Here is a 26,194-nt window from a genome sequence, read left to right as displayed (position 1 = left end):
TACCCGCTCTTGACATTCACACAGGCTCATCAGTGCACAACAGATCATATTATACCCCCAAAACCACAGAAAAATGAAATGGGTTGCCATGGCCCCTTTTAATGTCAAAGCCCAACGGAGGAATTGATGCTTTGAATTGAATATATCATCTTTTAGCAGTCAAATCTTTCAGAAATAACAGTTTGTTTCCCAAGCCACAACAAACCAGCCACCCTGTTACACATGGAGGGTTTAATTTGTTCTTTGTAAACTCTCTGGGAAGTGTAATCTGAAACTTCGCTCAGTTTCCCCAATAAAAAAAAAGGCGTTTTCCGAGGAAGACGGATAACTAAACGAAATGATGGGGTGTTTCAAAACAAAGTCAAGGAGACAAAAATGCATTTTCTAGGATGCGTTGAGACATGGCTGTGGTTCATTCAGGCTGCTAGCGAGAGAGCAACACTTTAAGCAATTTCAGAAAGCCTGTTATCCCACCAACCATGTGGTGACAGTATCCCCCTGCCTCCCGGCTCCTCTAAAGCTTGCTGGGTGTTTGAACTCAATGGGATATAAATAATTAACCTAGGCTCTTTCTGTTTCTCTGATGGTGAGACCAGACTCCCACAACAAGACAAAGGGGCTGACCGGGCCTTGGCCTCCGAGCTCCTCGACTGTACTTTTCCACCCTCAGACAGAGGGAGAAAATCGGTGAAAGTGTGAGAGAATCTGAGCGCTAAAGTCCACAAGGCTAAAGCACTGAGCTGCTTCTTAAACACACAAAGGCAAACTCCCTCTTGTTTGAACGGAGAATCAGTCCCGCTAAGCAATTACCAATTGTCAAGCTGCTCAGCCAGGAGTGGTGTGGATTTTTTTTTGATTTGCCTAGTTCTGTTAGTTTCCACCATTTCTCCCGACTACCTTGTCCCTGCATGTTTGTTTGGGTGTGCGCTATGTGTGTCAGAAGCAAGTGAGTCAGCAGTGTTGCATCGCTATCTTAAAACATTCAGACTGAGAGACACAAATAAAAGGCGTAGAAAATCAGCAGCAGCAGCACAGCAAATAATAACACGCTGGTTAAAAGGCCTGCGGTAAGATCTGGGTCACGCGAAGCTCTGCATACTGAGCAAATACTACCAGCTGTGAAGTAATGAACATCTTAAGGTTGCCGTTAACGACGACGGCGATGTTCAGTAATGGTTCGTGTCCTCTGATCTTTTAATGTTTGGAAAAGCTGAAAGTTTCCAGTGGGTGGTTTTGACACTTTGGTCGTTCTCTGTTGCACAAATAATGCCCTGGCTCTCTCCGGAGGTGTTTTTACACAGCAACAGGATGAGTGGAAACAAAAAAAAGAAGAAAAAAATCCAGTTGCTCATCGTGCATACTGAGCAAAGGGAATCCCCTTTGATTCCAGCTCGCCTGAGAACAGCGGTTAATCTAAGTAAAGTGTGAACACCGTTCTGCAGCTGTTGCTGATCTTGAGTCAACATCGCACCTCATTTCCACAGGGAAGGGAATCGTCTGTTGCCATAACATGCAAATAGATGGTGGTTTACCCTTGGTCCGTTGGGCTTTTTTTTTTTTTTATTTAAGTCCTGGCGATATCTGATAACGGAGTGAAGAGATATGAAAAGTTTGTTAGTTAGGATGAAAACACGTTGCATGCCAGTTGGCCCGGAGGTCTTCAGATCTCTTCAAACCTTAGTATGCTATCACTGTAATCGGGGTACTTATTTATGTTTTTTTTTGCATTTAAACTGTGATCACATTCTCGCCCTTGAGGCCAATAAGACTCCTGTAGCGTCACTGGGTGGAGGAAAAGACTGAACAGCTGCTCACCTCCATCCCCGCAGCCCCGGGATTAGAGCAGAGCGCTTTGTCTTGAGTTGGCATTTAATATCCTCCCACAAGGCTTGGCTGAACATGAAGGGCTGTAGTTATCATCCGGTCATGTTCGCTTGCAGGTTGTGGCTGTATAGGTGGCTTTATTGTGAAAATGTGATCCTTCCTGATACTCTTTCACTGATTCACCGGTTTGGTATGAAAATTTGCACATGGGTTCTGACAGTTTGCTGTCATAAACAGTCTGTCTGCACCACTGTGGACATTTCTGATGTTGTGCGGTTAATTTAGAATATCAGCAGCTGCACATTTGTGTTCTGCAAACTTTAAAGCCTTAGTGTTTTGTCATGAAATTTAAAATGGGATTTGATGTGCATTGCAGTTCTGTGCACTGTCCTCTTTTGGCTTTGGCTGTTTTGGTTGTTAAAAGTAATTTGCATTTCAAACTGTATGTGGTTGTGTCATTTTTTTTTTAAACATAAAAAATGGCTTTATGAAAAGAAAAATTTAAATGTTTAAAAACTTGACAGATTTCATATTGGCGGGTGATTAGCAAGGATTTCCAATGGAGACGTATTTAGAAGTTAACCAAGCTTGATGGCTCCTCACCAGTTACGGCCCAGTGAGAAACTCAAACGTCTGATTTTTATTTTTTTTTTCCTGGTCAGTGAGCACACTGAACACTACCAGCTTATACTGGCAAAATTACTCTTTTACTGAGCCCAAAGTTGGCTAGCTTTACTGGTGACAGTGAAGTGTTTAAAAATTAGGTCAAAGCAAGAACAAGATGCAAGAAGCTATTTGTAAGGGTTTTCTGCAACATGTAAAGACATATTTAGGCTGCAAGAGAGAGTGAGGCATTCAGCACAAAACAGGAAGGTACAGTGTTTGTTTGTTTTTTGAGGTTTTAGTCAGTCTATTATTGAATATATTAGATTTAAATAAGTTGACAGCCTATTGGAAATCTAAATATTAAGGTAATCTACAAACTCTAGGGAATACAAGGGGGCGACGTGTGAAGTACCTCCTTTAGATTTAAAGAGACGGCACCAAAACAAGTTGCTCTCAGACGCACCTCTGCACTGGGACAAAACGGTGAAACGTGGCGGTAAATCAACAATATATTCAGACCAAAGCATTGCAGTTCCACTTTATATAGACCACAACTGAAAGATTTCAATGTGAATTGAAAGAACTGAAAATTTGATGTTCCCTTTAAAACTGCAGTGGAAGTCTCCGGGGTTTGGTTAAGTTTAAGGTCAACAGACACATTGTAAACAAGAGTTAATATGCATTTTCACTATGAATACAATATGAACATGCAGATTGGTAAAGGGTGCACGTGTGCCTGAAGTAGTGTTCCTCTAATGTTGCATCAGAATAGCACCATGTGTATCTGCAACATTTTTCCAGCTTGTTAAAAGGGAAAGTTTCTACTTCAAATATAGATAATTAAGTACAGCTAGCAGCTTAGAAGCCTGAGCAAAAGACTGAATTGTGGTTTTAAGTTTTCTTAAGAAAATTGCCAGACGTGCAAAAGTGAAAATGATTACCTATGGCTAGGAAATTACCTAGATTTTAACTCCCTTGATAGCCAGCACTATGTTCTCAGCAAAAAAAGTTAACAAACAGAAGCCAATAAAGTGGTCAACATCAGTCAGAATTTGTCAGAACAACGTATAAATGTATATATTTGCCACTAAAATGTTCTTTGTTATGAAATGTTGACTGTTCTGTAGAAGCGTTTAGAAATATGGAAGCCACAACACACTGTACATGTGGTTTTATTCCATTTTGGACAGAGGAAGTAGCTCAAAGTTAAAATGATTGCATGCTTACTTCTATTAGTCAGTGTCATGAACATGTTGATAAGCTTCTGGTTTTTTCTTTTATCTCTGTTTTTGATCCAGTTTGAATGTGCCTTTAGATGCCGAGCCAATATTAAGCAAAACGTCCTTCTACATGTGATGTGAGCACATGTAATTCAGATACAAATGACCTCTTTAGAGTTCATGCCTTGCAGATTAGCCCTTTATAGTTGGCGGTGATTAGCTTAGCCTCCTTCATTACAAACACAACGGTAATTCCAGTCTGATGGGAACCATGTTTGTTTAATCTGACATTTTAAATTATTTTTAGTTTACGTCAGTTTTAATGGAATTTGCTGTACAATTTCTAGACTTTTCTAGGGTTAGGTAGTGGTAAATCCTACTAATCTGCTGCAATCTCGGGCCATTTCTACCCTGATCAAAAAGTACCGACATCTGCCAACATCTGGCTTCAGGGCAGTGGGAAAGTATATCAGTTCAACATTAAATTATAATGTGTTACAGTCTTGGTTAGAATATTTTACTTTTCCATATTTTTTTCCACAAAAAACCCACAAACTGCTCTGTAATTTGTTGTGTTTTGATGTGATGTGATAGAAGAGAACAGGTTGGGGCATGATTGTGAAATGGAAAGTAAACGATGAATGGTTTTCACTTTTTTTGTAACAAGGAAAAATCTGAAAAGTGTTTTAGTCAGGTGCCCTTAGTACTTTGTAGAACCCACTTTCACTGCTTTCACAGCAGCAAGTCCTTTGGACTAGGTCTCTTCCAACTTTGGACCGAAATTTTTGTTCATTCTTTCCTGCCCAAAAAATGGAGAATATTTTTCAAGCCTTGCTAAAGCTACGCTGAACGGGCCATTCGACCTCATGACTATTTTTTGATATCAGCCATTTTGTTGTAGCTCTGGCTGTACATTTAGGGTGTTTGTTGTTGGAAGTTGAACCTCCACCCTGGTACCAAGTATGATATAGTCTCCAACAGGTTTTATTCCAGTATTGTCCTGTATGTACCTCCATTCATCTTCCCATCAACAATGAACAGTTGCCCTGACCCTCCAGAGGAAAAACAACCCCACATTGTGACGCTGCTACCACCATTTTTAGCGTAGGGCATGGTGTGTTCACAGGAAGTGCAGTTTCTAATCTGCCACACTTTCTGTATGCAGGCCTAGAAAGTTCAATGTGGGCCTCATCTGACAAGAGCACCATCTTCTATATTTGCTGTGTCGCCAATGCTTTGTGGCAAACTTCATATGGGATTTTGTATTTATTTTGTTTTAACATTGGTTGTTGTCTCGCCACCCTATCAAAAAGGCGGCATTTGTTAAATTACATGACTAATGGCTGTCCTGTGAAAAGAATTACTGCAGACAGTGTTATCCTTCTCTACAGACACGTCTAAACATCAAGTCACAGGTCTCACAGCACGGAGGGTAAAGATGCAACAGCTCACAAGAGGAAATGGTTTAAATGCTTTTTTTTCCCCATGGTTCATTATAAAACCTTCTCATAATATGAATTTTTAGGTGAGAAAGTGATTTAGGAAACACCACGGGATAGATATTACGGGAAATTGAGACCAAGTCGCCACATAAATAATCAGGCCCGTAACAATAAGGGTACCAGATCGATATTTGTCACGTTAACACCTTCGGTTCTGTTTAGTCTGCAAAACTTTTTAATATATATTTCTAGATTTGTGTTTTGTCACCCCTTTACAACATAACAGCAGACTAAGTAATCCAATGTTGGCTCAGGTTGAACTTTTTTTTTTTATCTAAACTCCCCCTATGCCTGCTCTGCTACATATCTGCTCCATCTGCACTCACTCAGACGAAACACCTACTCAGCGAAAAAAGGTGGAGAGGTTAAGAGAGAAGTATAAATCGAAACTCAGTTTATATTACGTGTCAGAGTGGCTTCCCTTGGTCTTGTGCCTGCGTGTGTTTCTTGTTCGTGTTCCTGTGTGTTAAGCGTCAACTTTTGGCAGAGTAGCCATTCCTTTACCATGCGGGCGGTTGCCTTGACAACGCATGCAAATGAAACAACGAAGGAGTTCTCAGATCATGAGGTTTAAAAATCCCATTTCCTTTTATCTTCTGCGCCGTATCTGTTCTCTTGTTTATCTCTCATGCACAGCTGACTTTCACAAACAAGTATGCACTATTTATGAGTCATTTGGGGCCACTTTCATGTCATCAAGGCACAGTCTGTACTCACACAAAATGTTTATAGTGATGATTGGTATGTTATCCATGGGTAATTTCTCTAAGCCAGGGTAGTCTCATAATGCAAGAAGAGTTTTCACTTGCAACATGTTTAGCTTATATAATGTCTCACATGGTCAGAATTACAGGTTGATGATTGTAGGTTTGAAGCACGTATAGTACAAAGATGAGATTCATTCTTGAAACATTCTTTTGGTAGTTTGAGTCCTTCAGTTAAAAATGTTTCTGAGAAATATTTTTGGATTCCTGCATCTAAAGATAGAAAGTAAGGACCTAAATTGTACTCGAGGTAGTCAACATGTATTTAAATGGTGTAGTAAAAGTAAAATCCTGTGTTGGCGCAGAGAGCTAAAAAAAAAAAAAGGCTTGGTCATACTTTTGGATAAGAAGGAACCGTGTATGGCCGAACCGCACTAGTGTTTCCTCTTATGCAGAATCCTCGGTTTGCAAATAAAAGTCTGCTTACTGGTTGAAACTAGAACCGGGGTTCCCGTTTTAATGTTTCCCTACAAAGGGATTTACCAAGTGGAGGCAGAGAAATGCCATCTTACCTACCCTTTATCTGTGCATTTCTGTGGGTTATTTATTAAAAGCATGCCTGGTTTTGTTCCTAATTTAACGACTTGTGGGTTTTTTAGTGAACATATCTTTCACCTCGTATATAAGGACTGTTTCTAACTATGGTTGTGAATTTTTTTTAACCGTAGTAATGTGCAACATTACCTTAACAGAAATTAGGCTAACGTTCACCTCGGTCAGCCCTTACTGATCCTAAAAATTACTACCACATCAAACGTTCTGCACTCTTCCATCCGCATGCAGTTACTTTGTTGAGAATATTCAAAGTTTCTTATTTTCTGTATGTGAAGTGTTTTAGAAGGACTATTGTAAAGTCTTTGTACCAATCTGCCGATAGGTACATCTCAAAAACTTAGAATATTGTGGAAAAGAGCAATATTTTTATACCAATCATCTCAAAGTGAAACATGTTATATAGAATCATTACACACAGTGATATATTCCAGGCATTTTTTATTGTAATTTTGATGAATATGACGTACAGACAATGAAAACCCAAAATTCAGCTTCTCAAAAAGTTAGAATACTGTGAAAAAGTTAATTACTGGATACTCATGGTTTCACACCTAATCAGTCAATTAACTCAAACCACCTGCAAAGGTTTCCTGAGCCTTTAAATGGTCTCTCAGTGTTTGTGAGTAGGCGACACAATCATGGGGAAGATTTGCTAACTGGACAGATGTCCTGAAGACAGTCATCGACACTCTTCACAAGGAGGTGAAGCCACAAAAGGTCATAGCTACAGAAGTTGGTTGTTCAGTGTCTTGTATCCAAGCATATTAGAAGGAAATTGAGTGGAAGGAAGAAGTGTGGTTGTAAAAGGTGCACCAGCAACAGGGAGCCTTTCAAGAATTTGGGGAAGCTTCACAAGGAGTGGAGGCTGGAGTCAGTGCCTCAGGAGTTACTACGCACAGACAAATACTAGACATGGGCTACAAAAGTTAAGTTTTTCGTGTCAAGCCACTCCTAAACCAAAGGCAACCAAGAAGCATTCCACCTGGGCTAAGGTGAAAAGGAAGCAGACTGTTGTTCAATGGTCCAAAGGCCTGTTTTCAAATTAATGTAAATTCTGCATTTAATCTAGAACTCCCCTGACCTGAACCCCATAGAAAATATCTGGGCTACTGTCAGGAGTAAGATGAGAGACACCAAACCCAACAAGGCAGATGACCTGAAGGCGGCTATCAAAGCAACCTATGCTTCCATTACAGCTACGCACTGCCACAGGTGGATCGCCTCTATTCCAACGTGCATCGATGCAGTAATTCATGCAAGAGGAGGCCCAACCAAGTTTTCAGTGTATAGAAATTGACATACTTTTCAGAAGCCTGACATTTGTGCTTCAAATATCCTTTTGTTGATTGGTCTAATGTGATTTTCTGTGAGACACTGAATTATGGGTCTTCTTTACCTGGGAGCCATTATCGTCAAAGTTAGCTAAAAGCTTGAAATATTTTACTCTATGTATAATGAATCAGTATAAAACAACAATTTCACTTTCTGAAATGACTGGCAACAATATTGCACTTTTACTTTGTACTATTGTACTTTTACGCAATATTCTATTTTCTTGAGAAGTACTTGTATACCACTTCACTGCTGCAAGTCATGCTTAGAATCAGCTTGTGACAGATTAGTCAGCAAAAACTCCAATATACTCCTTTTTTTCAATGTGTGAACACGACCTAAATGCTATTAGGTGGCGCATAACAAAAACCTTCTGTTTGTTTTCATATTCTGTAAAAAGAAATTAAAAGTGGACTTTTTATAGTAGGCAAATACCGCAATTACACAAAAGTATTTTTATATGACCTCCTGGCATGTTATACTTGTGCTGTACTACATGAAGAGTATCCTATAAGTCCTATCAGATGTGCAAGACTCTTAATCAGCCCTGGTTGGGGTCTAGCCAGCCGTGTACCCAAATTTCTGAACATTTTTCAATCAGTAAGTGCACCGTACTGATGCACAACCAGGCCGAGCCAACAACCACACTGTTAGGTGTGGACGTTGTTACTAAGTGAAGTCAACTTTTCTTTTCCTTTGAAATCTGAGTTTTTTCCTCAAATTATTTCACCCAGTTATTATTATTATTATTATTACTATTTTGTGTACTTTTACAATTGCTCAACATGACTTCCAAGTTGTTACTCATCCAATAGGTCCTATACCAGCCTAAAGATGCTGTAGGGTTATTTTGGAGAGATTGAAACGGTCTTCTTACCTTAGGAACTTTATGCTCACAAACATCATTTGTGGTCTGGCTGGTAACTTCCTTCTTAAAATATCTGTCTTAGTCGTAGTATGAGCTTTGTTGTGTTCTTTTCCCTAAGGTTTGGTTTGTTCCACCTTTTAAAGTCAAGAATCCAAATGCTTCGTAATCCTGGGGCAGGAAGTGTTTCCAACAGTGTTTTTATTTGGTGAGGAGAAATCTGTCCTCATTTAGTTTACCGGAGATCACCCATGTTTCCTGCATAGGTGATCTTTGCAGCTAAAGGGTTCACTGTTACCATCTTCAGTGTCTCCAAGAAAGACCCTCACACCCTTTCAATGTGTGTGTATTAGAAAATATCTTATTTTTTAATCAAGAAAAAAAGTCTTCTGCCCAATGTACAAGAATAGTAAAGCGGACATTGTGGATTCAGATAACACTTCATCCAAATATGGTGTGCGCTTCCTGTTTGTAAAAGGTGTGGTTACGAAGTTGTTGTTTTTTGTCAAATAGGTTGTTTTTTGTTACAGTACTTATCAGGCCAACTATGTTTTATTTTGTAATTTCCACATTTATATATTTTTTCGCTCTAAAATACTGCATATCTGTCTTTTTCACGGCAGTATGAACAGACCAATTCCGATCTTTTCACACAGACACCCAAAAGAAATCCAATTTGAGCCACTTTTATATGTGGTACAAATTTGGATACGCATCAGATTTTTTTCAAAGCGTCTGAACCGTCATGTCACATTTTATCTGTCTTTCACATCACTCTCCTGTCTCACTACACATCCACGCAGAGCAGCAGCAGACCGTTGTTAATAGCTGTGTTGCTTTCCTCTTATCTTCATCTTGCTATAATGTGGTCTTAATACTATTGGCTCCCATTGCGCAATAGCGTTCTAATAATAACAAGGAGAGATGCCGGTCTCCACGTTTTTTTTGTTTATTTTTTTTATCTTTTCTATTTTTTATATATATATTTTTTTTAACAAAACTTAATTGAACACTTTTAGAAACAATTACATTCATCATTACTTCCGTAAACAATGCACTGCTCTGTGAGGTCTCCTTCTGTTATCTGTGCACGCGAGTCGCTTTGGGGACTAAAACTGTTCAGACAGAAGTCTGATGGCGGCCACATTTAATGGTAGTATGAATGGTCACCTCAGGGAAAAATCAGATTTGAGTAAAAAAAAAATCGGAGTTGAGCATCAAGACCTGCAGTGTGAACGCAGCCAAAGACACAAATTCAGCGTCACGGTTTAATCTCACCAGTGGGCCAGAAGATTCAGATTTGAACAAAAAATGAATGGCAGTATTTAAAGTAAGCCTGTTGCTATTCTTTGAGGAATCTGCTAATAGTACAGACATGAAACACTTCCTGAAAATCAAAACAAAAACTACTGTTCTTAGTTTGATAAAATTTCCAGCAATTAAACTTAGCCGTTAATAATGTTTATTATTCCGTAGATCCACAAGCAAATATACCAAATACATTTTACTGCATTAACCATAATTTATAACTGCTGTGGGCCCAGCGCTTCACAATTATACGCTGCCTTTTCGGTAGGGCTGAACAATTAATCGCATTTTCAATATAATTGCAATTTAAAAAAACGCAATTTCCAAATCACAGAAGTCTGCAATTTTGGCTATGTAACAATTGGTGAATTAGACACGTCCATTAGGTGTTGGTAAAATGTTTGAAGTGGGTTTGCCTCCACATGAAAGGGAAGACAGTTGCAGCAGTGAGGTAATCTAATTTTATTACTTGTTTTAAAGTTTGTATAATCATACATAGCATTAAGTACAGGTCAATCAGTTTAATACATAGACTTGCTTTTTGGTTGCACTTTATGTTCAACAAGGACTGATGTCCAATTAAATTAAAAGCTGTTCTCTTGAATAATATTCTGATCAATAGAAACATTAAAAGTTCTTGTTTAAAATAGTCCTTGTTTACAAACATCTTTATTTAGAGGCCATTTTTGTTGCTTGTGGTTAATGCAGAGAAAAGTCAAAATTGCAATTTTGGTTGAAATGAGTTTAGATGCTGTGGGTCTTTTAGCAACTAATCCGCACCGCGAGGAAACCAATTGATTTGTTGTTTGTATATATTTAAAAACACATGATAAATTAAACTTGAAAAAAAATCGCATTAAATCGTAATATTAAGAAAAAAAATCGCAATTAGATTATTTTCCAAAATCGTTCAGCCCTACTTTTCGGCCTTTTCTCCACATGCAGAGAAACACTTTTCTCTGCATGTGGAGAAACACTCTGCTCTGCCAACGTGTTAGCAGCTGCCTCGGACAAAACCCCTGACTGCCGCTGCCGTCTACCTCGTCGGCTGACCTCACCGCTGCACAAAGGCAGTGCGGTGGCGGCCAGTCGCGGAGGCCGAACGGATCCGCTTATGCGTATTGATATTGCTCCGACCTGAAGGACGCGGAGCGGGGCCGCGCATTACCTCACCGGTAACACTAGAAGCACTGTGCTGAATTTTGCATGGTCACATTGACCTGGGCGCTGCTCCATTATTCATGGCAGAGATTGGAAAGCAGCAAAATGAATGCCCGCGGACACGCCTGCCTGCCTGCACGGACGTCTTGGGGACAGGAGCAAAGGGGGACATTTGAAAGATTTAATAGCGCAACAGGTAAAAGAGACAATGCGGCTGGATTCGCTGCTTGAAACCTTAGAGCCATGCGACTGACTGGCTTGTGAGTTCATGCCGCGTGCGTGCGTGCGTGCCTGTGTAAGCCCCATCAGTCCTCGGGCAGAAAAGGGTGCGGGAGCAATTCTGCAGAGGAGACATAACACCACGGCCATTAGTGCGGCAGCTCGCATAACCCAAGCGCTGGCAGCTGACAGACGTGCGTAAACACATGGCACCGCTTCTTCCCTCATTCAACGTGGCTTCAGTATTCAACACCCCTCTGCCGCCTCGACCTCCAGGCCTCTCCTTTCTAACGCTACACTTGGACGGCTCACAAATATTTACCATGGTTCTCCGCAGGCTCTCAGAAGGCGGGATTAATGGTGGTGTGTGCCGCACGCCCGTAGCCAGACAAAGAGTCCCCATCTGGAGCTCCAACCCGTGACTGAGGGACAGAACAGAGGCAGCACACAGAGTCTGGTCTAGGCTGGTCTGAGCAGGGGTAGCTGGTGTGTGTGTGTGTGGGGGGGGGGGGATCTATAAGCTCCCCTTCATAAATGAACAGGACTCCTGTGGATGAATGAAAGGGGTGTCCATGTCTTTTGATGTGATTAGGAGGAAATGCCGGGCCTGGTGCCATACCAAATTGATTGTATTTCCTCCACCAGCTGATTAAACAGCCATATCTGCATTCATCAGCGGACCTTGTTCCAAAGAAGGGCGTTCGTTAGTCAGTGAGGACGAAATGAAACGTTGCTCCACGTTTTGCGACGCTTGCCACAGTTTAGGAACCACGGCAGCAGCCGGATTGCTGTTGTAGCCTCAGCCAGTCTGCGGCCCCCATTAGCTAAGTTTTCAACAGCAAACGGTTTGCACGCAAAGAAAACGTTGACGCATTGATCAGTCATTGCTTTATGACTACAGGCTGGGAGGCTCTGGGTTAATCTGCCCTTTCACCTACACATTGCTGTTTCATAACTTCCCACTTCCATTACAGCCCTTTAAATAAACCTTTTCACACCCGTTAAATCGTATTATATGGGTTTCTTTTTCATTGCAGCTCAGTATTTTCTTCCATCTTCTTATTTCAGCATCCAAATACAGCACTTTCTAATCTTTACAACACTCTTTGTATTCCTATACAGACAGCACGGTGTGAATCTCTTTGTTTTGGCTTGTATACCATAACCCAGAACAGGATATGATATCTGAGGGGTATGATCTTTCTTCACAGCTGAGCCCCGTTTTGATGATTGAAACAACAACAAAAAAACATGCCTTAGGTGTCACAAGTTCACGTTGGTTCAAGTCTAGTCTTGTTGGTTTCACACAGTCTGTCTGTTTTAAACCATGTTGTGTAAGAACGTTCTGTATGTAGTCTGAGGGAAAGGTGAGTTTTTCACTATGCAACATGTTCACAGCGTTCTCTTGTAGTGGGCGGTTCTGCTTCTAACCTTTTTTTTTGTGCTGTGGTATTTTTACTCGCTGCTAACAGTAGTTTAGGATTACCATGAAGTATGTCCATAAAAGATAAGTCACAAAAAGATTCAAATCTCCCGTGACTTAATTCAGCAGCAGTACATTATTTTCTTAAAGCGTCTTATGATGCCCCATTTTCTCTTTGATTTTGGTTCTGATTGCCGTTTAGGCCGGTTGACTCCTTCAAGTGTCCCCCAGCTGGTGGATATCATTTCAGAACGAGTACGGATTAAAATACGGTTGGTGCGAAATGACCAAAACTACAAACGTACACCACGGTGAGAAGTGGAAGTGACCAGCTGCCAGCAGGCGTAGTGAACACTGGTTATCTGGTCATCGTGGCAGTTTTGTCAGTGTGTGGGATAGACTCCCACACACGTCGGTTTATTAGGTACAATGGTACTAGCCTTATGCGATTGAGATTTGGTGATTGGAAAGGCCACGGGAGAACAGCGAACTCATTGTTGTGTCCAAGAAACCCGGTGGAGATGATTCGAGCTGATAGGGTGCATTGTCCTTGTGGAAGTAGTCGAATATAGGAGTGTTGGAGATGAAACAACTTGATTTTTTTTTTTTTTTTTTGCGTGTGTGTGTGTGTGTCTCCCAGTTTGTTTCAGCTAGATACAGAAACGCTTCAGGTGGGAACGCACCGTTGCAGCTGGTGATAAAGATCTAAAACATGCGCTGCGCGGCCCTGCTTTGCTTTTGGCAAGCAGCAGCACACATGCCCTCTACCTCCACGAATCAACATCTCAACAAAAAAAAATCTTTTGGAAACAGTATTGTTATTGCACTGCAGGTCATTCTTTGAGACTGTCTCTACTCGGTCCTATTATCACAAAGCTTGCTTGGGTAATTCTATTTCTGCCTTTTTGTGGGTCGTTTTTAGGCCGCCGTACCCAGTTTTTAAGCTCCGCTCCGTGTTGTTTTGAGGTGCTGATAGCATCAGAGCTAAATTCCTCGTTTACAGCATCCCATGCGGCAGCTGCGCCTTCCTGCTTCTGACGCGTTCACTTGTCGTCCCGCAGGCCAAGCGACGAGAGACACCCGACTGTGAGCGCCGACGCCACCGTGGACAACTTGGCCCAGGCCGTGGACGTGATCCTCGGTCAGAGAGGGCGCGGAGCCTGAGGAAACCCTCCAACTCGCCGCCGCCTGGAGCAATCCAGCCTCTGTGTTGCCTTGTAGCGCTAACTCATAGCTCCTAAATGTGTCGTTTCACACGAGGAGGTTCCTAAGTGTTGAGGTAGTTGAACAAAAATGCGAAAGGAATTAGCCGAAGTGTTCCCATGCTGTCTAGCTGTTATAAACGTTGCCGTTAAACGGTGGAAGGGATCAGCCATCTGCTCGCCCTACATGGTGTTAAAACCGACTCCGGTGAATTTTATCCTAGTCGGTTGTAAACGCTGTCGGGCTGCGGTGTGCATTTGTCGGTACATGATTGACATAGATGGGATTCCTCCAGCTTGACGCGAACGAGCCTGTAACCAGCTGCTGATTGACAGTTAGATCGGGAAAACCGAGGCAGTGTTTGCTCAGAGTCGTTGGAAACCTACTGTAACCAAGTGCAGCTGAGAAAATGACTGTGGTCAAGTTGTTTTACGTGCAGCGACACAAAACGTGCACGTGAACTAGACAATGTCACACAAATCTGATTGGAAAATAAAGCTATTTCATTTTTTTTCTGAGTCATTGTTGTGTCAATAAAGCGGGGGGAAGGTTTTGCTTTTGTCTCCTTTATCTTAAACTGTAATTCATATCAGAGGAGACTTTTGTATTTCACAAAAAAGAATAATCCTCGAAATGGAAATGAGATCATCTCGGAGAAACATGATCATTTACAATGATTAATCACATTTATAACTACAAACTTAATTTTAATTTTATTGGGATGTTATGTGATAGACGAGGGGTCATCAACCTGTGGTTCTTTAGGCCCTCCACATTGGCCCTATATAACTTTGGCCAAAAGGGATAAAGAACTGTATAAAGGCAATATAAAAGCAAGTCACAGCAACCTATACTTTGTTATTCTATTTGTGCATCGAATTACCACAACAGAATTGCATTAATGGTGAAAGGTTTTGTTTCACCCTTTATTTGTCATACATATGAGAACTCTGATTGAAGAAGATATTGCCATTGTTTTCTTGTAAAACATTTTGTTTATTTGTTCTGAAACCTGATATTGGAGTGATGGTGTAGTGGTTAGAAGCATTGCGCTTGGGTTCTGGAGGTTCTGAGTTCAACTCCCACAGACTGCCACTCTGGGTCTCTGAGCAAGACCCTTAACCCCAGACTGCTCCCCGGGCGCCGCACAGTGGCAGCCCACTGCTCCCCAAAGGAGATGGGTTAAAGAAGTGAATTTCTCCATTGTGAGATAGATAAAGTTCAATTATAATTATTGGACATCAACTTGAAATTCTCTAAATTACCCATCAATTACTTATGTAGCTGCTCTACATAAATTTTATTTAGTGGGAGCATCTTGTAACAGCTTCTGATCCCTCTAATGGCCCGACCCTAAATTTTCCACGAATTAATGGGGCACAGGTGTAGCGCATGTGAAACATGTCCAGACACCTCAGTCCTCGACGCACCCATCGCGGGTTGATGTCTTCCTCCTCTCTCTCAACCCCCTTTCTTGTCAGCTTACTGTCAAAAGTGTCCAAAAAACTGAATAAAAGTGGGGTCTTTTCTGTATTCAACACCCCTGCCACCCTTTACACTGTAATCCCTAAATAAATCCAGTGCAACCAAATGTCTTGAAAATGAATGAATGAAAATGAATGAAAACTTTATTGTCATTGTCACAAGAACAACGAAATTTAAAAAGTGCCATCGATCCGTGCATATGTTTAAAAAAAAAACAAAAAAACAATAATAAATAATAAATAAATCTCTGTCTCTCAATTTACACACAATATAAGAAATAAATAACAAATAACTGATAAAAACAACTAAAAAATTTGAAATAGCACATTCTCACACACATCATCCATGATAATTAATGGTTAAATGCAGAAGTCACTTTTAGCAAATATGCAAAGAAAACAGAACTAAAAAATAGGAAGAATTTCTTGAAGTTACCGCGTTTGTCCTTGATTTGAGCAGGTAAATAAGTATTTTGACCCCTAAAATAAGCTAGATATCCTGCACTTGAAATAAGATGATGGAGATGAGTTGTTCCTATTTTAAGTGCAAAAATCTCATTCCATTGGCAAATCAACTTATTTACCTGCTCCGGTCAAGAATAAACGCATTAATTTCAAGAAATCTTTCCTTATTTTTAGTTCTGTTTTTGCAGTGTGTGTAATTATTCTTGGTAAAAATCTAGCTTTTCTGTGAAGGCCTCAGGGGGGGTTGGGATTTGTAGTGAACAAAAAGCATGATGAAGACCAGACAGGTCATACGTAAAGTGGTGGAGACATTTAAAGCTGTGCTAAATTATAACGCTAAATACCAAGCTTTGAACATCTGACAGAGCTCTCAGAGTGAAGAGTATGGCACAACTGCAAACCTATAAAGGCCTGGCCCTGTAGCTAAACTGAGAGGCTTCCTCGAGAGGGCGTTTCTCAGAGAAACAGCTCAGAGGCCCATGTTCCCTTTGGAGGAGCTGCAGAAATCCACAGCGCTGGTAAGATCGTTTGTTAGCCGTGTACTCCACAAACCTGGCCTTTTGTGGAAGTGTGGCAAGAATAAAGCCAAGGAGGAGCACACGTGTTGGAAGAAGGTGCTCTGGTCAGATGAGACCAACATAGAACCTTTTTTTTTTTTTCCCTACGTGCTAACGGGGCCCGTTATTTTTGAACTTTCTGTTGGCACTGCGGTGCACGGTGGTGACGGCATCGTGCTTGGCCAGGGACTGGGAAGCTGGTGAGAGTTGATAGGAAGATGGGTGGAGCTACAATCTTGGTAGAAAACCTGTGAGGCGGCAAAAGATGTGAGACTGCGACAGGACAATGACCCTAAACAAGGCAAGGCAAGGCAAATTTATTTATATAGCACAATTCAGTACAAAGACTGAACAAGTGGTCAGAGCTACTGGGATGGGCGATCAGTCAAAAACTGTTATTTTCCTTCAATTCGTATTCATGTTTCGAACTGAAGAAAGTAAAGCAGATTATCACAGAAGAATCACAGCATCTCGAGCTGCTTGTCTTTATCGTTTTGACTAGATGTCTGTGTTGAGCTGTGCGGCAAGAGCTGCTAAAATGATGAGCGAGTAAATTCAGTGTGTGCCAGCTGGATCACAAAGGCCTTTTTTTGAAGTAGGGCAATAAACAAATGATTCTCAATTGCCTGCCCTCGAGGTCCCGGTGTACATTCTGCGAGAACAAAAATCCCCTGCCAAGTAATTCACCGAGGTCCTTCTGGTTCATTTCGCCATTAGCTGACACGCATGCTTGAATGTTATTGGACAATTAGAGGTAATAAAAAAAAAAAAAAAAAAAAAGGCTGCGTGGTGTTATGAAACCGTGTCGGGGCTTCGCCGTGTCGCTCCTCCTTCAGATTGTTTATTAAATATGAACGCTCGCAGCCAAGTGCTAGCAGCTGGTGCGGCTGGTGCTCTGTTTTCCAACAGCCTACACGTTGTTTCAATGAATGTTTTGTCTGTTTTTTTTTTTTTTTTACGTTCCTGTCTGTTGGCCTTGCATGTCAGGCAATTAAACATGCATTTCACTGGTTTTAGTTTTTGCTTCTCTGAGGTTTTTTTTTTTCTTCAAACTGCAGCTTAACGTGGGAATTGAAGACAGAAGTTCCCCTCTTGGCAAGTTCAGCGTCGTTCAGTCATAAAAGCAACCACGACACTGAGGCCTTCCCTGAGGTCATCCGCTCTTTCACCCCCCCACTACACGAGTTACAAATTAGTACGAGTTTACCCGGTTCAGGTTGCCATGTTGGGTAAACGAATGGCAAGTTTCTTCCTGGAGTCCAGCGCACGCTTCTTTCACCGTGAATGCAGGGGGCAGAGCTGCTCCAGAGAACAGCGAAGGCCTCGTTTTCAGCAGACATGTCCGGACATGTGTCCTCCCTGCCATTATAATGACAGGCCGTAAAATGCTTAAGCAACAGGCTGCTCTCTTCAGGGTAATTTGCACATCGGTTTTTCACCTCCGCTGTTTTTGCATGGTGAGATTTGCCGGCAGGTTCAGTCCCTGACTTTGACAGCAGGTCACCTCGCTGACTTATGTTTGTGATCCTCGCTTACAGGTTCCACTCTGCCACTCTTTTTTTTTTTTTTTTTTTTGTAACCGTGGCTCACCAACGACAGAATCAAGGTTTCCGTAAAAATTTCAGCTTTGACCACCAAGTCTTGGATACGGCGGAGTATTAGGGCCAGGCTAGAGAAGTTGTTTTTTTTAAATACGAGAATAAAGTCATAACATTATGAGAATAATGTTGTAACGTTATAAAGTCGTAACTTTGAGAATAAAGTCATAATATTATGAAAATAAAGTCGCAACATTATGAGAATAAAGTCATAATATTACGAGATTAAAGTCATAATATTATGAGAATAATGTTGTAACATTATAAAGTCGTAACTTTATGAGAATAATGTCATAATTTTATGAGAATAATGTAACATTATAAAGTTGTAACTTTATGAGAATAGTCATAATATTATTAGAATAAAGTCGTAACTTTATGAGAATAAAGTCATAATATGAAAATAAAGTCGCAACATTATGAGAATAAAATCATAATATTACGAGAATAAAGTCATATGAGAATAAAGTTGCAACATCATGAGAAAAAAGTCATATTACAAGAATAAAGTCATAATATTATGAGAATAAAGTCATAATATTACAAGAATAAAGTCGCAACATTATGAGAAGTCATAATATTACGAAAATAATGTAACATTATAAAGTAACTTTATGAGAATAATGTCATAATATTATGAGAATAATGTAACATTATAAAGTCGTAACTTTATGAGAATAGCCATAATATTATTAGAATAAAGTCGCAACATTATGAGAATAATGTCATAATATTACGAAAATAAAGTCATATTATGAGAATAATGTAACATTATAAAGTCGTAACTTTATGAGACTAAAGTCATAATATGAAAATAAAGTTGCAACATTATGAGAATAAAATCATATTACGAGAATAAAGTCGCAACATCATGAGAATAAAGTCATAATATGAGAATAAAGTCATATTACGAGAATAAAGTCATAATATTATGAGAATAAAGTTGCAACATCATGAGAATAAAGTCATATTACGAGAATAAAGTCATAATATCAGAATAAAGTCATATTACGAGAATAAAGTCATAATATTATGAGAATAAAGTCGCAACATCATGAGAATAAAGTCATAATATTACAATAATAAAGTCGCAACATTATGAGAATAAAGTCATAATATTACGAGTTGTATTTTATGACAACTCTTACAAGAAGCTACGACGGAGTATTAGGGCCAGGAAGCCGGACATGTTTGATCGTCAAGCTAATTTTAACATCAGACGAGGATAAACCAAGTGACGGAAAAGCAGTTCTTGAAATGCGATTCCTTTTTTTTTTTAAAGGAGCTATCCATATCAACCTGGAACCCTGAGAAAATACCCACCTTGTTAAATTGTGACTAAGCCCCACCCAGACTTGATCATATCTGTAAGATCAAGAAATCACTTTAATAGCTCCTGTCTGACAAAGACATTAAAAAACAGATTAGAATCAAAATTCTTGACATCAGTGAGACCCATTAATCACAAACAGAGAAAACCTGGAATAGTGCCGAACCTTCCCAGGGGTGGCCCGCCTGTCAAAATTACCCCAAGAGCGCATCAGCTGCACACCCAGGAAGTCGAAAAAGAACCCAGAGCAACATCTAAAGTATTATAGGCCTCGTTTGTCTCAGTTAAGGTCCGAGTTCATCATTCAACAATAAGAAAGAGGCAGGACAAAAATGGCATCTGTGGGAGTGTCCACGACAACAAAAAACCCACAAAAGCTCATCTCTCATTTGCCAAAAAAAAAAAAAAAAACTCATGATCCGCAACATGTTTAGAAATATGTTCTGTGGACTGATGAGTGGAAGGTGTGCAACTGGTTAAAGCTGCTGTACAAGGTGGTGGTAGTGTCTCTGTGGGCGGCTGCTTTGTTGCTTCAGGACCGGGGCGACTTGTAATTGTTGGAACCATGAATCTTGTTTTCCAGCAGAAAAACTTAGAAGAGAACACCCAACAACACTTGGATTAAATAACAGGACAATGATCCAAAGCACACAGGCAGTTCAACTTCTGAATAGTTTAATATGGCCTAAAAAAAAATAGAATTAACTCTGGTTGAGATGCTATAGCGTGATCTTTACTTAGCCATTTATGATGCAAAACCCTCTAATATGGCTCAATTAAAATAATTTTAGACAGAAAAGAGTCTAAATAAATCTTTTACTCCATGTGTTTCAGTATTAAATGTCTTTTGTGATATAAAACATTTAAGTGTGACAGAAAGAGGACATCTGTAAGGAGACAAACATCTGTCAAGGCACTGTATTTCTATAACTGGCTTCCTGCTTGGGCCAGTTGACTCTTAAATATATGTTATGTTATGCCAGTGTGAGGGACCGAGCCGGTCAAGCATGAGGACACAGTTGTAACTTTCAAAAAACTGGGTTTTATTTCCCCAAAGTAACAAAAATTTCAAACAATAATTATAGGGCCCTTAAAAGAGGTCAAATAAAGAAGCTAACTCAAGCCAAAAATATCAAAGTTAAACATAACAAAAACCTCAAACTAACTGCTCAAACAAACAAACTGACCTCACATACAACAAACAAAGGGGGCTTAAATACTGGCTGATCAGACCAGACTAACACACTGAGGAAGAGGGAAAGGGAACATCTACGCAACAACAAAGATAACTAAACACAGTTGGTTTAAGGATTAAACTTAAATGACTAATAACTAAAAATTAGCAAAATAAATAAATCACAAAAGCAAAAGAAAGAATTTGCCACAGAATTAAAATAAGGACTCCATGGTCTTCTCCCCCCTAGTGGAACTCCAGATGGTACCACCCAATCAGTGAGTCAATCAGGGATTGGAGTGTGCCAGCCAGAGTCCTCTGCTTCAGCCCAGTTGGAGGCACTCCCCACAACACCAAAAAAAAGAAAACAAACAGATGTTAAGCATGTAACAAAATTAAATATACAAAAGTTAACCAAATGTGCGCGCTACAATTGGAACTAATGTACTTCAATATTGTCACACTAAAAACCAAACAAATTAACGTATGTATACAGTATGTGCAAACTTAAAGTGAAAAAGTGGTTTGTGAGGTTACCGACTGTGTGGCTGCAGGTGTGGCCATCACAGCCAGATAAGATAAAAGTTTACATTTTGGTCTATGTGCAAACTCCTATGAATTGTGGAAAACTAAAAACGGATATTCCCCCAAAAACCATCATCTGCATGGCAAAGGATGGTGGTGGCAACATTGTGCTACGGGCAGGCTTTTCTTAACAGATGTAAATATAGTACAATCCTGACAGAAAAAAACACTTAAAGGCAAACTAGTTGAGACTGGGGTGAATGTTCACCTTCCAGCATGATGACAACCCTAAACATACAGCCAAAGTTACGATGGAGTGATTTAGATCAAAGCAGATTCTTGTTAAAATGGCCTAGTCAAAGTCCAGACTTGAATCGAGATGACAATCTGTGATTCAGAATTTTAAGATTTGCATTCCAAGATCCACCCAAATCCAACCTGACTGAGGTTAAACTAATTAGCAACGCAGAATGGGCAAATATTTCAATCCAAGGCGGTAACAGATACGACCCAAAGATCTGCAGCTGAAATCCCAGTGAAAAGTGATTCTTCACGGCATTGACTGAGACAGGACCGGATACAAACAGATGCCACCCACACCTTTTAAAGATTCTTATTTGTAAAAGCACTTTTTCTTCCACTTTATATTTATGCACTCATTCGTGTTGGTCTGTCACATAAAATCTCTGCGTAATACATCTGAGTTAGTGGTCGTGACCCAGCAGCTGAGCACCCAATAGAAACGTTCACGGGTGTTCAGACGTTCGAGAAAGCGCTGCATATGGCGAGTAGATTACAGAAAACGACTCCATCGGTTGTCAGATGGAGCAGAAAGCCAACGGCTCCTTTATGTACCTGAAAGAGTCAAATGGGAAAATGGGGGACCAGGGGCAGTTCTAGACAGGGGCCAACAGGGGCCCTGTAGAACTGTTCCTGTACTAAAGACATGATATTCAATTTCTTAGGATGATAAATGCTGACAAAGATACCGTGACTGACTGCTCATTTGGATCAGTTGTATTTTTTATGTTTATGGTTTTACACAATAATAAAATAACAAAATAAAAAAATAAATAGAAAAAATAACAATAATTAAAAAATGTAGCTGTTTCACATTAAGCTCTCGCTGTATTGAGAAAAGATCAGGGGTCTGCAACCTGCAGTTCCAGAGCCACAATTGGCTCTTTGGCTTACTTAATATATTAAATGATGAAATGTTGACCTGTTTAGGCTTTTAGTCCCAAATCGTTTGTTCTGTGCCCCTGTGAAAAAACACTGGCCCCACCCTGGCCCCCCTACTAAATTTGGTCTAGAACCACCACTGGGGGGGACACAGATTTTTAAGACTAGAACAATAAATAAAGTCATTCCAAAACCTTTTTTGATTTTCATTAATTTTCAAGGATGCATTTTTTTTTATTCCCACCCTTCATCCTTCTTCCTATTCTCCGAACTCTAATGTGATTATTTCATTTTTAGCTTTTGTCAAAGACGCCTCAGTAGCCGGAGTGTGAATATCAGGACTGCTTGGACCAGGAGGAGAAAAGGCCTCATCTGTGGATTTATGCCTCTGCCATTTTCTCCTCGCTTTGCATATTCACAAGGACTTAGGATTCTTTTTTTTTAAAGACGATTCCAGGCAGCTTTTTTTTTTGTCTTTCTTCGAACATTTATGAAATACAAAAGTGATTATTTGTTCATATATTTTGCAGAAGGTGCCACCGGGATCCCACCGAGCAAACGGCGCGCAGAGTGCACCCTGCCGTCGGCCCGAGCCAACGATCACATTCGATTGTATGTCATCTGTTTGGGTTGGACTCCTTTTTCGCCGGCGCGCACACTGCCGCGCTTGTGTCGCACCTGCATTCAGCCACCTAAAACAACTGCCAGCTGTGTGCTACCTTGAACTTTCATCTCCTCTCGTTTGCCTCTTTCCTGTTTGACAGGAAACGGCGGGTCAGCTGACCAGACGGAGCGGAGCACCTGCAGCACTGAGCGCTCCGTTATCCGTGGAAAACTTGCACTTGTTTTTATAGCAGCCAGTTGTTTGTCCCCCCCTCCCGCCCTCCCCAACCGTTCTGAGTGTGGAATATTTGCCTTTTGCTCGCCAGGTTTCATACTTTCCTCCACATTTCATCACTCTCCATTCCTCGTGGGCATCCGTGCCAGCAGTTCCAACGGGTGTGGTGAGGCTTTAAAAGCCTGAAAAGTCATGGCTCGAGCCAAACGCTGAATGTTTCCCTCCCTTTGCTTTCTCGCTCCCAATCCAATCCCCCCCCTCCCCTTTTTTTTTTTTTTTGACAGGCAATCTGAGAAGCGTCCTAGTTCAAACACAGAGGAGTCTGTATTCTGCTAATGTGGCCCCATCGCAACCCCCCCAGCCACCCCCCACCCCTCCAGGGACATGACCCCTTCTCATCTGCCCACGAAGGCCTTGCGCTCTAGACCTCTAGACAAAAAGCATGTCCCCCATGATGCCGTTTTCGATCTTGTGCGTGTGTTTGATCCGGGCGTGACGGTGGTCGTTTGCGGCAGACCTCAGCTTTCTAACCAGCTCTCTATATCTCTGGGCTCCTTTCTGTCTCCTTTATTCAGTTGCCTCGTTGTCCGAGAGAAAGGAAGCCCGTTGAGTGCTCGCTTCCTCCAGCCGACGTGGAAAACGGGATCTTTCTTATCGTCAGGAGAGCTTTTATGGCCTCGATTTGTCATTTCCCCACAGTTAACCATTAAATCAGTTCAGTCAACAAGTTGGCCTCCAAAGCAGTTGACTTTTCACAAGGGATCTGCGGACAAACTGTCGCCAGCGTTCCCAACGTCTTGTGTGTCTGCGTACGTTTGAGATTCTTTCTGCTTTTGCATCAGGTTCACTTTCATTCCGGTGGCTTATAGCCAACACGCAAGCAGCATTATCACTGAAAAATAGTCAACACACCCAAATGTTTGAGACAAGACAGAATTACATACGTGGATATGAATTAATCCTAGAACCTTTAAAGCAATAGTTAAAGGAGTTTTAAACAGCCCCTCTCCACACACCATTTTTAAAAAAGGTACCTTCCCTCTTACAGATCTTTTCCTGTTTGTCACACTTACTGTAAATGTCTGACATCAAGCTAATTTTAACCCTAAAGATAACCCGCAACATAAACCATCCTTGTTAAAACACAAATTAACTGTAATAATTTTTTTTGGGGGGGGGGGGGGGGTTCTGTTCCACTACCCACACCCAGGTCTGATTACAGCCAGCTTCTAGCAGTATTTAGTTTTTAAAGCTACATTTACCAGCAGAATGAAGACACCTGTCTGGGAACACAATCGCAGGCTTGAAAGGTCTTAAAAAGCAACAAGTCGTTTTTCCGATCTACGAAGAATTTGGTGAACAGGCGACAAACAAATGCGCTGCATTTTTAACGGTCTCCTTTTGACAAAAACCAGGAGTGACGACCTCCAGGCCTCAGAGGTCGGTGTCCCTGCTTCGACACAGCCGAATTACTTCCTCGACGTGTCATCGGGTTTGTAGAGTATCGAGGTGCGATAAACCAGGAAAACATCTGGGGGCGTTTAAGGACTGATAGCGGACACCGCCGGTCTAGAAAAAGGAGGAACTTTTTCTAAAAGGCGGTCATAATAAATCCAACAACTTGCTGCGATCGATGGATAAATGAATCCTGCTCTCCGAGAAAATCTTGAATGTCCTTCATTCAGTCAATGAAATGAAAAATACAGCAGGACCCTGATTCCAAGCAAACCCAGCTCTGAATGGCTGAAGGTTTTTGGAGTGGCCTAGTCAAAGTCTGAAATAGAAGGGGGGGCTTTTTCACAGCAGTGTATAATCAGTTCTGAAAACGTTTTCTTTTTTTTTGCACTTAAATGGTTTGTGCACATGTGGACCAAATAGTGTAATAGCCTTGAGCAGGAACATCTGTGACAACACGGAGGCAAATATGCATTGGGAATCTTCATCGGGGGAAACAAAAGGACTGTGCATAACCACCCATGACAGTTCAAAAAAGTGACCAAAAACTGGAGCTGGCGCTTGTGGGGGGGTTTGTGAGAGCGTGCAGCGCGGGGCCCAAACATTGCCCACCCCTCCTGTTGTACGCCTATCTTCTCCCAGAACACAGCCTCCTTTCACTCCTGTCACTTTGCTGATTAAAGACCCGCGGGGCCCCTCGGTGTGTCAGCCTGCCGCTCAGCACGTTTAACAAGGGCCATGTTTACCCATTTCCAGGGCCGGTGAGTGGCTTGCACGTACCACAGGCGGCTGACAGGGGCGAGCGTGACCTTACTGTGCAAAGCGTACGGATTCTCGCAGGACAACATAATCGTCCATTACTGGAGCATGCGCCGGCCTCGGAGGCCTCCTTTTTTTTTTTTTTTATTCCCCACAGATGGGGCTTTGTGCGGTATTTGAGCTCGGAGAGAATAGCATGTCAAGCAATCTTCAAATTACTCAGCCGGACCTTTAATGATGCGACTTCGTTCCCTCTCTGGGGGGTTACCTTACACTTTCAAAGAACGTCGGCCGTCACCGTCGGCGAGGGCAGGCCGTGAAGGGGTGCGCAATCACAACAGAGTCAAAAAAATAAAAGTGAACAATATAAACTGTTGAGGTCTGCACAGGCACCAGAGGCGGGGAGGGGAAGCAGACAAACGGAGCAGCAGCAGCCCTGACACATGGCCCACATTCACTGCCGCCTCCCACGTCACCGCGCTCCTTAGAGAAAAAAGCCCCTTTTGTTTCCTACAGCGGGGAGGGAGCGAGGTCTTCGGGGTGAACCGTCGCTCAGCTTCGCCGCTCCACCCGCCCCGTTTTGGACCGGACTTCCCTCCCCTCCTCAGCGTCCTCCCCCGCTTCGGCACACAAACACAGGGCCATCAGCAGCACCACGCTTACTGCTGCCGATTGTTTCCATGCCGTTTAATTGGGTCAGTCTTTATCGTTGCCCCCCGACAATGGCGTTAATTGCTTAGATGCCGTTTAGCCGATAGCTGGGCTTTAAAAACAAAACATTTGCAGAATTTTGCTGGAAAAACGGCATTGAATTGGAACCTGAAGCGAAACTGTTCGCCTGCTCG

At 41.4% G+C, this 26,194-nt stretch overlaps 1 protein-coding gene across 1 annotated transcript in view; it reads left to right on the top strand.

Moving 5' to 3' along the window:
* The window catches only part of LOC105926481 (phospholysine phosphohistidine inorganic pyrophosphate phosphatase), a 41,617-nt gene extending 27,124 nt beyond the window's left edge, over positions 1–14,493 (top strand). Inside the window, exon 7 of the mRNA XM_036142026.1 lies at positions 13,841–14,493. Coding sequence (XP_035997919.1) covers positions 13,841–13,943 — 103 coding nt within the window. The 3' untranslated portion in view covers positions 13,944–14,493. The remainder of the gene's footprint in view (positions 1–13,840) is intronic.
* The last annotated feature ends 11,701 nt before the right edge of the window (positions 14,494–26,194 follow it).

The sequence above is a fragment of the Fundulus heteroclitus genome, chromosome 10 (genome assembly GCF_011125445.2).
Source record: "Fundulus heteroclitus isolate FHET01 chromosome 10, MU-UCD_Fhet_4.1, whole genome shotgun sequence".
Classification (NCBI taxonomy): Eukaryota; Metazoa; Chordata; class Actinopteri; order Cyprinodontiformes; family Fundulidae; genus Fundulus; species Fundulus heteroclitus.
Note: the sequence above shows the minus strand (reverse complement) of the source record. Positions and strands in the feature narration are given on the sequence as shown.